Raw genomic sequence first — 16,670 nt, 5'->3', positions numbered from 1 at the left:
TCTGGGACGCGATCATGCCGGATGTGTTAACTCTTCACATCCGGGATGATCGCTCTCTCCCATAGCGCCCTGTGATATGCCTTGCGTCCCCGCAAGGTGAACGGACATGCTGCGATCTGAAAAGACGCGCAGCATGTCCGTAGTCGCAGGGCCGCCGCGTGCGGGTTTCCACGCATAGTGGAGACGGGATTTCATAAAATCCCCTCCACTATGCTGGAACATCTGGACGCTGCTTCTTTGACGCTGCAGCTCTGCGCAGCGTCAAAAAAGCAGCGTTTCCTGACCGTGGAAACATACCCTTAGGGTTAGGGTTTGGATCCCTTTATCACCTTGATGGTGGTGGGTGGCTTTTCAGTCTGTTTTCTGGGTTTTTTCTATAAAAACGCATGCGTTTTTAACGCAAACAAACGCATGTGCTTAAAAACGCATGCGTTTACATAGACAGCAATGCATTTTTTTGCCGCGAAAAAACGCATGCGTTTTTTCGCGGCAAAAAAACCGCGCAAAAAAATACTACAGGTTGCATTTTTGAAAAAGAACGCATGCAGAAAAAAAACGCATGCGTTTGAAAACGCGACCAAACGCGTACAAAAAAAACGCATGCGTTTTCAATGTTAAATATAGGGGGAAAAAACGCATGCGTTTTTTGTGCAAAAAACGCTGCAGACAAAAACGCAAGTGTGAAACCAGCCTAAGATATTGATGACCTATCCAGAACTGCACAGTGCCATACACTGTGTAGTGGTCGTTCTCGGGTACTGCAGCTGCCACTGAAGTGAACAAGAGCGGAGACGCCAATCTTAAGGAAAAGTCATCAGGATCTTGGTCCTGGACAATCCCTTTAATAACGTACATTATATACAAAACCGTCGTTTTTCAGCATTTCTCATTAAAAAAAAAATGCGGAATCCCCATCAAAAAGGAGATAATTGTGATCCACAGTCAATGTTCTCATCCTCGGGGCTGGATGTAGCGAACGTAACGATAATTAAACCCAGGTCGTTGTAATTACCGACATCCAATCACGTCCTGAAGTGAACGACTGAGGGGAGATGAAAGATCACAGCCGCATTTAAAGTGGAGAGAGAGAGATATCGGGGGAGACGGAGAGTGAAATGAGCGCTCGTCTGGAATATTCAGAGGCAAATTATCGCAGAAATGGAGAACGCTAAAGAGAAAACGTCAGATTTTTGTCTGCAATTTCCTCCTTATTTTTCCCAGTTCAGCAATAACTGTTGTAAATATTCTGGATAAAATGGCAACATTGTTAAACCTTTCAGAACGTATCGATACAATGTATCAATTACAAAAGAAGCCACAGGAAAGTCAAAATAGCCCTCCCCAATCCGGCCGGGGGTCTTTCTTCTTCCAAACCCAATCTAATCAGGTATGGACGCCCCTCTATGAGCCAGAATGAAGACCAATGTCCTATGGTGGTCCCGAGCTATTGTTTCCCACCATAGGACATAATAGTCGGCACCACTAGCTCCACGCACTCCAGGTCCTAGCTGTGTTATACAGCCGACTCACATTGCTGCCATTAATGTCGCTGTCAATCTTTAAAGGGAACCTGACGCAGCAGGATTTTAGAGAAAAAGGATAGTCTCATAGTCGCCAGGGACTGAGCCATAAATTCAGCTGTCAGGATCCCTTTAAGGATTCCATTCTGGCTCCCATTGCACCCCTTCCCTAGGCGATGTCATCTCAGGGGCGCAGCTTTGGCAGCGGGGGGACCTACTGCTATTGGCCCCCATCTTGGTACACCTATGAAGTCGAGCCACAAGCTAGGTCATGCTCTAGTATTGGACCAAGCAATCAAACAATCGCAGGTTCATGTCTCCAATAGAGACCAAGGAAGGTAATAATAAGTTAAAAAAAAAAAAAGTTTGGAAAAATATACAAAAAAAACAAACAAACATAAAAATTCAAATATCACCCCAAAAGTAAAACATAAGTAAAAAAAAAAAAACACAAGAATGCAAAACAGACACCTCAAAAATAAAATACAAATAAAAAAAATAGTTCAGTATTGTTGTTCTGCAAAAGTCTGATCTATCAAAAATAAAATTATTTACCCCATTTGCAAATGCTGCAACAAAATTACCGTTTTTTTTTTGTCACCGCACCTCCCACCAAACAATGCAATAAAAAGTGATCAAGACAGGACAGATACCTAAAAATGGTATAAAAAAAAACATAAGATGCCAACAAAAAAATGTGAGCAATAGAGAAAAAAATACAGCAAGATGGAAAAACGAAAAAGTTACAGAACTTATAAGACAGGAAAAGAGCACGGGCATGAAAGGCAGAACCTCCTCAGCAGGCTACACAACGTGAGCCGCGGAAAAACTCAATTTTTTTCTAAAGCCGTGAACGTGGCGTCTCGGGAGCCGCTATTAAGGGCTTCAGAAAAAAATTACAGGTGGTGAACTTAGCTCTGAATTACAAGTGCAGATCTATTATATGCTGCCCCGGACACAGCTACACCGCGGCTATAATAACCCGGGATTAGAGAGCGGCCAATCAAGACTCAGAGCCGGGAGCGAGGAAATAAAAAGAGTAATGCGGGTCGCTCAACAGCCAGGGGAATATCCACAGGGGCATTATTTTATTTTACAGTACATCTGATAGTTTGGGGCGGCTGTGCCGGTGTATGAGCGCATGCTTCGCAGCAAGTCAGTCCAGAGAGAATGATTAGAAACCACCAGCAGGAGAAAAATTAAAAGGGGTTGTCTCATCTTCTGCCTTAAGGTCCAAGCTTCTAGGCGTCCTGTGTTCCAGGGAGCGGAGCACACTCCTCCTTGATTGACCCTTTGGACCAGGGTCATCGTCGTGCTGTCCATTGCTACAGCATCAGAGGACCACACGGGCACTAAACCCGTCCTCCTAATCCGGCTAACTTCAGAGCACCACTTATAAGTTCTTTTAAAAAGAGCTTGCAAGCGCTGCGCTCCTTGCCTTGGAGAGAGGCTGCCACTAAGATTGCAGATTACTGTTTGTTGATTAAGCTATTGGCCACCTCAGTATAGTCTCTCTTCTAGGCAAGGGGTGGAGCGCTTACAAGCTCTGTATAAAAGAGCAACTAATCCGGCCAAGTTCAGAGCAGCACTTACAAGTTCTTTAAAGAAGAATTTGTAAGCGCTGTAACCCTTGCCTAGGAGAGAGGCTGACACTAAGTTGGCCGCTTAGGCTGTCGGCCACCTCAACAGTAGCCTCTCTCCTAGGTAAGGAGCAAAGCCATTACATACTCAGTATAGAAGAGAAACCAATCCGCCAAACTTCAGAGCAACACTTACAAGTTTTTTTAAAGAAGAGCTTGTAAGCGCTGCGATCTTGCCTAGGAGAGAGGCTACTGTTAAGGTGGCCAATATCCCAAGCAATAAGCAGTAATCAGCCACTTTAACAGTGGCTTTTCTCCTAGGAAAGGAGTGCAGCGCTTACAAGTTCTTCTTTAAAGAACTTGTAAGTGCTGCTCTGAAGTTGGCCGGATTGGCTGCTCTTCTACACTGAGCTTGTAAGTGCTGCACTCCTTGCCTAGGAGAGAGGCTACTGTTCAGGTCGCCATTTGCTGCTTGTCGCTTGGGTTATTGGCCACCTTAACAGTAGCCGCTCTCTTAGCCAAGGGGCGCAGAACTTACAAGCTACATTCAAAAAAAAAATCTTGTAAGCGCTGTGTTCCTTGTCTAGGAGAAAGGCTATCCCCGAGGAGGCTGTTAATCTAAGCAATGAGCAATAAACATGAAAAATAATAACTCCTTCCATTCTTGAGAACCGAGATTTTTAATAAGAAGTAAATTGTTGCCAGTGTTTACGAGATTTGCCAACTCTTCCGGGGTTTAGGACGTGTTCCTTTTTTCTGCGACGTTCCGAGAGAGACGGCACATACGATATCTGGGACAGCTATGGAACAATATAGTTGCCACTATAGAAGTGAGGGATGTATCAGAAGTGTATTCGTTAGAGGTGTGTGAGGAACGGCCAAAAGTCCCCGAGCCGCATGTCACAAGTCCGATGGGAGCCGCGCAGCAAGAACTTCAAGTTACGGGGGGCACAGGAAAACGTTAGGAGACGACCTCTATGGGAGCCGTGCTAGTTGTCGCCCCGCTTTATCTCCGTTTTTAAAGAAAGGAGGGGATTCTTTCATTTCTCTCCTGTGACTCCAAATTATCCTTATGATAAAATATTAACCGCTCTGTAACTCATCTTTCCAATTCAGCGCAAAACTTTGTAAGAATTTCCATTAAAAATACAACATAACTTTTATTTTTGTTTCTCTCCCGGTCTTCCTCGCCACTGGGACCAGTAACATATTTTACAGACGGCTGTTCCCACTTCCCCTCCAGGGGCTGCAAATGCTTCCAGCCTGAAAATAAAATAATGAGATTTTTCTAAAAAAAAAAATAATAATTACGTCTGACATCCATGTATTTTTTTGGGAAGGAAATGTATTTTGTATTCCGGGGAAGCGTCTGTCTCTCTTATTCTTGAATCCCAACAGCGTTTAATGTTCCAGAAAAGCTTTTCGTGATGGCGCGATAATTCTCTCCATCTCTGACAAATGTATATGATGTAAACTCCCTCCACAGGATAAAAACAGAATCTGCGGACCCCACTTCAGCTCCGAAAGCTTCACGGCTGATTCTGATGGGGAGGCGCCATGAGGTCGGTAAGTGCCGGCAGTGTCAGACCCGTACAGGCGGCGTCAAGGCGTAATTCATCGATCCAGAGGATCCCACCGATTGCACCTGATGCAATAAAAAAACACTGCTTTTCTTCTGCAAAATGTTCGAGACCCTTAAAGGAGTATTAGGGGAACCCAAACCACTGTCTCGGAGCTCCTATGAATGTCGAAATGGCTTCGCACGCGCCCATCTCTAGTCACTAATTCAGCACCATTGCTTGGCACTTTTCATAAACCCCATAGAAGTGAATAGCAAGTGGGACGTTCTCTGCTCCCGGCGTCACAAGATAAAGCCCCCGTCTCAAGTAAGACAGGGGTCCCAGAAGTTGGACCCACTTCTTTAGGTTTTTTTATTGCATGTCGTGTTCGAAATTGGGTTTAGACACTCCGGATCTGCGGTGCAGAGTTGGCACTCTCTATTCGATAAGTGAGCACAATTGCTTGGCAATTTTCGGCAATCCCATAGAAGTGAATAGAAAGCATCACGCATGCGCAGCCACTTTTCCATTCCCGTGCCTCGAGATGAGCCACAAGGTTGGACCCACTTATTTAGGATACTTATGGCATGTCCTGTCCGAAAAGGATTTAGACAGACTTGCGCACAATCGCTTGTTAATTTTCATACATACCATAGAAGTGAATAGAATCGCGAATGCGCAGCCACTTCTCACAAGACAGAGCCCCATTCTCAAGGAGCATGGGGGTCCCAGAGGTTGGACCCTCTTCTTTAGGATTTCTATAGCATGTCTTATCTGAAATGGGTTTAGCAGACTCGAGCACAATTGCTTGGCAATTTTCATCAATCCCATAGAGGTGAATAGAAAGCGTGGCACATACACCACGGCCACTTCTCCATGCCCTGAGTCACAAGACAGAGCCCCAATCTCAAGGAAATAGGGGTCTTAGGGGTTGGAGCCACTTCTTTAGGATTTTTATGGCATGTCCTGTCAAAAATGGATTAAGATAGACTTAGTAAGTGTTGCGCATGTGCAGCCGCTTCTCTGGACCGGCGTTACAAGACAGAGCAGGGTAAACAGAGGACCCCCATCTATCAGATTTTTATGGCAAAGCCCAATGCGAATTGGGTGTAGAAATGTCAGATTTGCAGAGCAGGAAGTTATTGAAAAATTACAGCTGCAGAAAATATAAGTATGGTATGTGGAAAACGTCCAAATTAGTACAATGCTCATTTAACGTCAGAAATGTCTGTGAATTTGGTACAGAACCCTGAAATCCAAATTGTGTGAATGAGGACTAACAAGTAACATTTTTTTCTTTGAATTACATTTACTGCAACATCCATTGTAGAAAAATTCTTCTGTCCCAGGCGATAAAGCTCGTCTAGCCACACAGGTCTGGGAAAGGTGGGTGACAACCAATAACACCTCCAATACAGGCTGCCAGCTTGGGAAGAGCTCAAAAAAGACAGATAATAGAGATACAAACTCACTGCCAGATCGTCATGGTGAGCGCAATGATAGATTCTCAGTTAGCTCATTACACAGTCAGTTACAGGTATAGGCAGCGCAACACAAAAGGCTAGAGAAGGCAAACAGGACATTGGGGGTTTAACGACACTCGATTACAAACATGCGTGTCTAAAGGATATAGATACTCTACCAGAACCATCCACCAAAATACGATGGATGGACAGTAGAGCAGGGACCCATCAGAGGGAGGTCACCTTGCCGTGGTTGATGGGCATACATGAATTGGCCAATTTATGCACTAAGAACCTTTATTTTCATTCATTTCCGTAAGTCTAAAAAAAAAAGTTAAAAACATTTTTTGGAGTAGTAAAATCTAGATTATATGTTTTTAAAGTTTTTCTGTGTTTTCACATGACCTAAACTTATACATAGTGCTGCTGTGCTTTCTTTTTTCTATATAATGAAGTCTGGCAGCTTGCACATGTTCACACTTAGGAGGTGCTGGTCAGGATAGATAGATAGATAGACAGACAGACAGACAGACAGACAGACAGACAGATAGATAGATAGATAGATAGATAGATAAAAAAGGAAAGGAATATGAAGGACAGGGAAAGAGAGAGAAAGAAAGAAATTGGAAAGAAAGAAATTGGAAAGTTAGATAATACATTCTACCTGTAGAGTAATAATTATATATAATATACTCTGGGCTGTTTTGCAGTGATTATGATCCTGATGATCTTAGTCCCTGGACCAATATTTGGGCTATTCCTGTAATATCCGTCTATGTCTTCAGACCCTTGTAAACATCTGTAGATATTATTACCGGACATGGAGCTCGCAGATCCTTCCTTCTCCTTATTCTGGTGAATTGCTGTCATACGGTCATGGAACAATCACTGACACTACGTGGCCCTCACAGCACCCAGTGTGACCGTCGGACGCCGTCACCCCCCAGCAGACACTGATGCCATGAGTGGCATGTATCTGATCACTGGTGACACTCCCGGCGGCCGGCGTTACACTGGATCTGACAGCCCTATAATAGGCAGAGATCTCGTATGTACCAGGTAGGTGATAGATAATGGGAACCACAAGGATGAAGGAAGATGAGTATGTGGAGATGACGGAAGCTCCTTTATGATGGATGGATAGATCATACTGTTCTGCATTTCTAGGTAAATATTTCCCACATATCCTACATTTCTGGGATCGGTCTCTGCCTCCTCCATGTGGGAGACCTCCACCGATACAACCCAGGGAACCTATAGAAGGGTCTCACCTTAAAGGCGATGTCATAGAACTCTCCGCTGTTGCTGAGGGACGGGCGCCCGGACATGGCCATGCCATTGCTTTGGGTCTCGGCGGCCGCCTTGCCATTCTCCTTGGTAGGTGGGACGCTACAGGTGGCCGGAGAGCTGCTCCCTTTACTCTTCTGACTCTTCTTCCTGGACATGATGCGGCCGGTCGGAGTCACTGTCTTAGGGGTCACTCACAGCCAGAGTCGCCCAGAAGGTGGCAGGTTTTCACACTGCGCTTCGTTTAGTGTCTTGGGGGATGTTGAGGATTACGAGACAACAACCCCTAACATCCAAGTCGCAGTCTCTGCGGGTGTCCACAATTGTAAGAGATTGTATGACGCTCACTAGTCACAGGGGTCAAGACTCAGCCAAAAATTAACCCTCCAGGGCTCGATTGCTTGATTCTCCAGTTCCTCTCCTCGCCGGCTCCGGTGTACACTGCTGTCTAACCTCAGCGGTTCCTGCTGCCCCCCTTCCTCGTCGCCTGTCACTCACCGCGCTCTCTGCGCTGACAGCTGATGTCTCTTTGATATTAGCAATCTGTCGCCCGCTGCTCCGCTCCCTTATTCTGCACTCCCTAGATGTCTCTTTTCACCTTGTCTCTCAATGCTGCGCTCTCCGTATCTGGGGAACTCTCCCCGAAGTTACATGATCCCCTGCAAAACACAGGATGCCCCCTAATCTAATAGTGCAAAGCAGCTAAATGAAGCGAGCACTCTATCGGGGGAGCCCTAATATAATAGCACGCTATCGGGGGCACCCCAATATAATAGCACGCTATCGGGGGAGCCCTAATATAATAGCACGCTATCGGGGACACCCCAATATAATAGTCTATGTGGGTGGCACACTATGGGGCTCCCTAACAGGATGGCATGCTATAGGGGGCACTCTAATGCAACAGGTAGCTATAGACTCTCCCTCTAATAAGGTCTATGCCCCAGTACAAGGGGTTGCACCCTAATGTAATAGGGGTTGCAGCCTGTAATACACAGAGCCCCCTAATGTATCAGTTCCCTAATCTACTAATGTTATGGTTTGCACCCTAAATGTAATATTGCGTGCACCCCAGTGCGACAGGGGTACAAAGGCGGCACCCTAACCTTCTGGTGTCACCCTAAAGTGTAATGTAGGTAATGCAGGGTGCACTTTAAAGCAATGGGTTCTACAGAAGCTGCACCCCAAACGCAGAGTCTAATGGGGATGTTTCCCTACATTTATAAAAGGTGAATGTTCTAGGTGTAATATAACGTTCACCTTCCATCTAATATAAAGGCACCCTAAATATAACAGGGCGTGCACCCAACCTCAGACAGTAATGTGCTCGGCACCATAATATCAAGGTCTAATAAGATGACCCCCTAACGTCACTGCAGGGCTGTGTGCACACTGGCAGCGGCTTCTATAGGCTGCACTGAGCCCCGGCACTGAGACCACCTGCGTTACCTCCTCCCCAGGTCCACACTGACCTCCCTCCGTGTCCTGCCACCCCCGCACTGATGTACAACCCCCGTGTCCTCGGTGCCGCTGCTGCTCCCGGGATGTTACCGCCGCCGTCGCCGCTTCCTCTCACCTCTCTGAGGCGCCGGTACCAGCTCTACAAAGAGGGCGTGGCGCAGCACTGACTGACAAATGCGATAACCAATCAATATTGGCAACCCTAGGGAAAGTAAACATATCAGCCTATGAGAATACTGCAGGGGCGGGGTTATGTAAATATGCCGGGCAGATGTTTTCTCTACCTTTTCACCTCCTCCTGTAATCCGTGAGCCTCCCTCACCTCCTCCTGTAATCCGTGAGCCTCCCTCATCTCCTCCTGTAATCCGTGAGCCTCCCTCACCTCCTCCTGTAATCCGTGAGCCTCCCTCACCTCCTCCTGTAATCCGTGAGCCTCCCTCACCTCCTCCTGTAATCCGTGAGCCTCCCTCACCTCCTCCTGTAATCCGTGAGCCTCCCTCACCTCCTCCTGTAATCCGTGAGCCTCCCTCACCTCCTCCTGTAATCCGAGAGCCTCCCTCATCTCCTCCTGTAATCCGAGAGCCTCCCTCATCTCCTCCTGTAATCCGTGAGCCTTCCTCATCTCCTCCTGCAATCCGTGAGCCTCCCTCAGCTCCTCCTGTAATCCGAGAGCCTCCCTCATCTCCTCCTGTAATCCGAGAGCCTCCCTCATCTCCTCCTGTAATCCGTGAGCCTTCCTCATCTCCTCCTGTAATCCGTGAGCCTACCTCACCTCCTCCTGTAATCCGAGAGCCTCCCTCATCTCCTCCTGTAATCCGTGAGCCTTCCTCATCTCCTCCTGCAATCCGTGAGCCTCCCTCAGCTCCTCCTGTAATCCGTGAGCCTTCCTCAGCTCCTCCTGTAATCCGTGAGCCTTCCTCATCTCCTCCTGCAATCCGTGAGCCTCCCTCACCTCCTCCTGCAATCCGTGAGCCTCCCTCACCTCCTCCTGTAATCCGTGAGCCTCCCTCAGCTCCTCCTGTAATCCGAGAGCCTCCCTCACCTCCTCCTGTAATCTGTGAGCCTCCCTCATCTCCTCCTGTAATCCGTGAGCCTCCCTCACCTCCTCCTGTAATCCGTGAGCCCCCCTCACCTCCTCCTGTAATCCGTGAGCCTCCCTCACCTCCTCCTGTAATCCGACAGCCTCCCTCAGCTCCTCCTGTAATCCGTGAGCCCCCCTCACCTCCTCCTGTAATCCGTGAGCCTCCCTCACCTCCTCCTGTAATCCGTGAGCCTCCCTCACCTCCTCCTGTAATCCGACAGCCTTCCTCAGCTCCTCCTGTAATCCGTGAGCGTCCCTCATCTTCTCCTGTAATCCGTGAGCCTCCCTCAGCTCCTCCTGTAATCCGAGAGCCCCCCTCATCTCCTCCTGTAATCCGTGAGCCCCCCTCACCTCCTCCTGTAATCCGTGAGCCTCCCTCACCTCCTCCTGTAATCCGACAGCCTCCCTCAGCTCCTCCTGTAATCCGTGAGCCTCCCTCACCTCCTCCTGTAATCCGTGAGCCTCCCTCATCTCCTCTTGTAATCCGTGAGCCTCTCTCATCTCCTGTAATCCGTGAGCCTCCCTCAGCTCCTCCTCTAATCCGAGAGCCTCCCTCATCTCCTCCTGTAATCCGTGAGCCTCCCTCACCTCCTCCTGTAATCCGTGAGCCTCTCTCAGATCCTCCTATAATTCGTGAGCCTCCCTCAGCTCCTCCTGTAATCCGTGAGCCTCCCTCAGATCCTCCTATATAATTCGTGAGCCTCCCTCAGCTCCTCCTGTAATCCGTGAGCCTCCCTCAAGGAACGAGGAGAGAGAAGAGAGCGATGAGTGAGAGAGGAGAGAGAAGAGAAGCGAGTGACAAGTTATAGGGAGAGAGAGAGAAGACAGATAAAATAAAGGGAAGTAAGAAAAGTGAGATAACAGAGAAGAAGGCGACAAGTGAGAGGAAAAGACAAAGAAGAGAAGTCAGAGAGAAAGAGAAGAAAGGGAGATAAAAGTGGGAGAGAGCCGAGAGATAACAGAGAAGAGAGCGACCAGTGAGAGGGAGAGATATAGGAAGGGGAGAGAGTAGAGAAAGAGAAGTAAGAGAGAAAAATGGAGGGGGAGAGAGAAAGAAGGAAGAGGAGAGAGAATTAAGAGAAAGGAGTGAAAAGAAAGAAAGTTCCATCCCAAAAACAGACGTATTGATTGACTTATGTGAAGAGGTGTCAACATTTCTGCTCAAGAGCAAGTGAACCTTTCCATGGAGAGAGCGGGAGACTGTGGGGGGACACATATAATAAGTCAGGTAAATGAATAAAGAGATCGATTCATACATAGAGAATGCTGATAGATATGAGACAGATAAATCTAGATAGATAACAGATAGTAAATGGATATTGGCGCAGTGGTCAGCGCTGGGGTCCTGGGTTCAAATCCCACCAAGGACAACTTCTGCAAGGAGTTTGTATGTTCTCCCCGTGTTTGCGTGGGTTTCCTCTGGGTTCTCTGGTTTCCTCCCTCATTCCAAAGACATACTGATAGGGAATCTAGATTGTGAGCCCCATCGGGGACAGCGATGATGTCTGTAAAGTGCTGTGGAATTAATGGTGCCATATAAATGAGTAAAATAAAATAAATATATACATACATAGACAATAGCTATAATATCTATCGATAGACAGACCTTCTACTGCGGTTGGTGATATGCAAAATGTATAGGTTCAACACTGCCCCCTGCTGTTCACAAGAGGTAATTCTTCAGATATTTGTACATTTTTATTTTTCCACTCTATTTTAGATTCACTAAATTTCCATTTCTTTCCTTTATTTTGTCTCTTCTCAGGCCGCAGCCTCCTAACATTCAGCTTTGATTCCACTTTCTGCTTTTCTTACGCTGCTTCTATCCGGCACGACCAAACAAGTTGCACATTTGCTCTTTTTTCTTACAGTTTTATTCTGTTTTTTTTGTCTCTGTTGAATCAAGGGGAGAAAATCCAAAAGCTGTGACCTGCAGCGAGAAACCGTCACATTTTCCGTCTGCTTCAGATGAATGGAAGATAGGAGTATATATAGACAGACAGCAGAGGTGCCCGGTAAACATGTAATTACCGCGTCAAAGGCGTTTTGGAGAAATGTCTGTGATCAGCTGCAGATTATAGGAATTATTTCTATTGTGTCCAGTAAAGAAATCCCCCAGACGGCGCACGCAGTAAATAGGTGCCGCGCCGCCCAAAAATACATTGTACATTCTCGCAAACACTGAACAGACAGTAAAAACCCCTTTATACCATCCAGGTAGCTGCGCTTCCAGCTCTTGGGGCAAGACAGGTACCACCTAAATTAAGGACCCGTAGCACTCCCTTCTATCAGTCCACTATTGGATCCTTTATCCCCCATGTGCATTGTATTGAAAAGCTATACTATGTTACATTGGTTTTTTTTTATCTTTTCATCTCATCTTCTTAAGATGTAACAATGTTATTACTCTAGCCCTAGCCCTATTTCTAACCTATCCGTAACACTAATCCTAGCCCCGTTCCTAGTATTATTACTTTATAAGGGGCCACTCAGGATATTATTACTTTGTAAGGGGGCACTCAGGTACTATTATTGTATAAGGAGGCACTCAGGTACTATTATTGTATAAGGGGGCACTCAGGATATTATTACTTTGTAAGGGGGCACTCGGGTACTGTTATTTTATAAGGAGGCACTCAGGCTATTATTACTTTATAAGGGGGCACTCAGGGTATTATTATTTTATAACGGGGCACTCAGGATATTATTATTTTATAAGGGGCACTCAGGGGCTATTATTGTATAAGGGGCACTCAGGATATTATTACTTTATAAGGAGGCACTCAGTGTAGAGGGCACTCAAAGCAGACACAGAAATGGGAGTGACAGCAGGATGGGGAGGTTATAGCGCTTGGAATGAGAGAATTGGAATATGTCTTTGTTCTAAGCTATGCAGACAAGTCATGGCTAGAAGAAGTCATCATGATGGTCTGGGCCAAACGTAAAATACAGGAAAAGTGAAAGGGCGTCACCTGAAAAGTGAAAGGACATCACCTGAAGGCTGCCGTCACACTAGCAGTATTTGGTCAGTATTTTACATCAGTATTTTTAAGCCAAAACCAGGAGTGGGTGATAAATGCAGAAGTGGAGCAGATGTTTCTATTATATTTTTCCTCTATTTGTTCCACTCTTGGTTTTGGCTACAAATACTGATGTAAAATACTGACCAAATACTGCTAGTGTGACGGCCGCCGAAAAGTAAAAGGGCATAACCTGAAAAGTAAAAGGATGTCGCCTGTAAAGTGAAAGGACGTCAGCTTAGAGTCTGTACATATGGCTATACTGCGCTCATAGTCTGCAGGACCGGTATCTACCACTATACGGTCACTGTATGGCGGCATTATCGTTCTTAGTCTCTGTATAGCGCTTTTGATAGTCGTCCTCTGAGGCGCCCACCATAATTAGGGGGCACCTTTGTCGCTGTCGGCATGCTTTACCTGGTTTAGGTGTCCACTCAGATGTGTTTCGCCCTTCATCAGTGTCGACCTCCTGAGTGTACGGTAAATGGAGTTTAGTTCAGAGAGGATTGTCTAATTGTCTAGACTTTATAGCGACATCCATTTATAGCTAATCTGAAATAGCCGCATTTTTTCCTTTTATTTAGCGCTAAAAGCATATACCCCCCCTCCCGGATCCTATGTGATATCATGGTGTCATTCCGCGCACTAATAATATGTTATTACCGTGCGGGGAGACGCCAGCTGTACATTACGTCCCTCCGCGCCATTTCCAGCATCTGTACTCCTATTATCCATTGTCCATTGTGTTGAGCAGCACGGAGCGCCGAAGTGGATTTTTCCGTGTCTCTGTTTGCACAGCGGATTGCAGATTTTCCACAACTTTGCATGATAATGAAGCTGAATTGCAAATTGCAAACCTCGGTGTGATCAGGGCTGTATTGTCATCTCACTGTATAGACTGGAATAGATCAACGCCGACTGTACGAAAGTCAGATCCTCCCGATTCCTCCATTACCGGCCAATTAACCCCCTCACAGCTCAGACCATGTTTCATTTTTTTGTGCTTCCGTTTTTTTCCTCCTCTTCAACCAAGAGCCATAACTTTTTTATTTTTCCTTCCACATGTCCATATGGAGGCTGGATATTTGCAAGACAAGTTCTTGACACCATTCACTTTACTGTATAATGTACTGAAAAAAAATTGTGATTTGTACCACCATTCTTCAAGGCCAGTAGATTTTTTTTTTTTTTCATTCTTTTTGTCCATGGAGCTGTGTGAGGGCTTGTTTTTAGTGCATTGAGCGGTTTTATTTATATTATTACCATTTTGGGTCCATATGGCAATTTAATCGCTTTTTATTGTATTTTTTGGGGGAGGTGTGATGACCAAAATGGCTGATAGAAGGATAGATAGATAGATAGATAGATAGATAGATAGATAGATAGATAGATAGATAGATAGATAGATAGATAATAGATAGATAGAAATAGATTTTTTTATGCGGTTTTTCCATAGCCAAAACCTGCTCTCTTGTCAGTAATAAACTTGCTGCAAAAAAAGCAGGTTTTCTTTAGTTTTTGTTGTGTTTTTTTGCTACATTTGTGTCTTGTGCACGCTGATAAAGTTAAGTGCATAAAAAAAAATCTGATTCTGCTCTATTGGGTTTTGTCACCAAAACTGCAGCAAAACTGATACCTGCGTCATTTCAGCATTTTTTCAGCATCTTTTTGCACCATTCATTGCGTTCAATGGGTGAAATGCGCTGAAAAAACGCTGAGAGCAGTAACACCCTCCAGTCTGCAAAGCCCAAGGTTTTGCACAAAATACTCAAGACAAAAAAAAACAAGCTGTGTGCAGGAGATTTCTGAATTCTCATAGACTTTGCTGGTACTGTAAAACGCAGGTGAAATTTTGCATAGAAAAACGCTTAAAAAAAACAAAAAACGCAACGTGTGGGCATAGCCTTCAACCCCAGCTCTGTCCGGAAGGTTGCCCCTATAATTATGTACAGAAAAGAAAACTGAAAAAAAAAGTGCAATTGAAAAACACAAAATAGGTTAGAAATAAAAGAATATCAGAAAGGATCAGAAGCCGTTGTGTGGGTAAATATGGGTGGTCCCCGGACCCCAGAGCTCGGCTCGTCAGGTGGCCTGTAGGGTATCACATATGTCAATCTGCAGCATTTCCGAGTACTGCTGGTGGAGGAGAACGTCTCACTGGTCCTGGGAGATTCCTACTTGTTGGTATCTGACAGCTCAGATATTTTTTTTCTGCTACTTAGGCTTCCATGTGGCGTGGACGGGATGTGAGCAATATCCACTCAGGACTGTCTGCTGCTACCTCGACGCGCGCTCGTATATCTTGCAGCCAGATGTCCTTATCATGAGTGTCACCTCCCTGCTCCTCTATTAAAGGCAATTTTCAGTGGTGATGAATCAAAGTCACAGACCTGCAGGTGGGGGATAAGGAGACCTGACCACAAATAGTGTGCAACAGGCATGATATAAGCAGTAAAATCAATGTGTGAAGAGCCGGAACACCTTACATGGTACCACACCATACATGTACAATAGCTGAGACCAAGCAATGGGGATAAGGGAATAGCCATCCACCACATACCTCTGGCAGCTGCTTAACTCCTGCCAAAACTGAGGACTGGGCATGTTAAAATCCAACATGCCCGATCCTTCTTTCCAGCACAGTACTGTAAGGCTAAAGGGACATGCCACAAATTTTCCTTTGGAAAAACCAGTGTATACAAAATAGCTGACCTATATTCACAGGAGAAAACCCTCTGGCTGATACTTTTCTCCAATGGTAAAAAAAAAAAAAGGACTGGGCATGTTAAAATGCAATCTGCCTGATCCTTGTTTCTTCTAATAGTTGCTGTCAGGAGAAGGTCACAACATCCAGATGCACATGTGGAGGCCAAACTAACCGTAATTCTGCTTATTATTATTGTTTTATATTCATTTGTATCACTTAGTATTGAGCAGAATTAAGTCTGGTGACCATAGGGCTTATTGTAACCCGTATTCTTACCTGTAGCCGCGAATCAAAACCATATAATTTACTGCTTTTTATAAAGTTCATGTTAAGAAGTAAATCGCACAGCTCCTGTTATTCAGCCTTTGTAGTTTGATCAACAGCTCCCAATACAATATGATGCCGCACAGTCCCCACACACAGTACTATGTCCCTACACAGTCCCCACACACAGTACTATGTCCCCACACAGTCCCCACACACAGTACTATGTCCCCACACAGTCCCCGCACACAGTACTATGTCCCCACACAGTCCCCACACACAGTACTATGTCCCCACACAGTCCCCGCACACAGTACTATGTCCCCACACAGTCCTAACACACAGTACTATGTCCCCACACAGTCCCCGCACACAGTACTATGTCCCCACACAGTCCCCACACACAGTACTATGTCCCCACACAGTCCCCGCACACAGTACTATGTCCCCACACAGTCCCCGCACACAGTACTATGTCCCCACACAGTCCCCACACACAGTACTATGTCCCCACACAGCCCCCTACACAGTATTATGTCCATACACAGCCCCCTACACAGTATTATGTTCCCCACACAGCCCGCTTACACATTATTATTTCCCCACATAGCCCCCTACACAGTATTATGTTCCCCACACAGCCCCCTTACATAGTATTATGTCCATACACAGCCCCCTTATACAGTATTATGTCCATACACAGCCCCCTTACACATTATTATCTCCCC

At 45.8% G+C, this 16,670-nt stretch overlaps 1 protein-coding gene across 2 annotated transcripts in view; it reads right to left on the bottom strand.

Moving 5' to 3' along the window:
* RAB26 (RAB26, member RAS oncogene family) overlaps nt 1–9,010 on the bottom strand; it is a 184,899-nt gene extending 175,889 nt beyond the window's left edge. The window contains exon 1 of one of the 2 annotated variants that reach the window (XM_077274469.1): nt 7,394–9,010. In XM_077274469.1, coding sequence (XP_077130584.1) covers nt 7,394–7,567 — 174 coding nt within the window. In that variant the 5' untranslated portion in view covers nt 7,568–9,010. The remainder of the gene's footprint in view (nt 1–7,393) is intronic. The other variant, XM_077274470.1, reaches the window with a different exon arrangement.
* Between the last annotated feature and the right edge of the window lie 7,660 nt (nt 9,011–16,670).

This window comes from Ranitomeya variabilis, chromosome 7 (assembly GCF_051348905.1).
Source record: "Ranitomeya variabilis isolate aRanVar5 chromosome 7, aRanVar5.hap1, whole genome shotgun sequence".
In the NCBI taxonomy this organism is placed as follows: Eukaryota; Metazoa; Chordata; class Amphibia; order Anura; family Dendrobatidae; genus Ranitomeya; species Ranitomeya variabilis.
The sequence above is the reverse complement of the archived record's forward strand: the minus strand, read 5'-3'. Positions and strand labels throughout refer to the sequence as shown.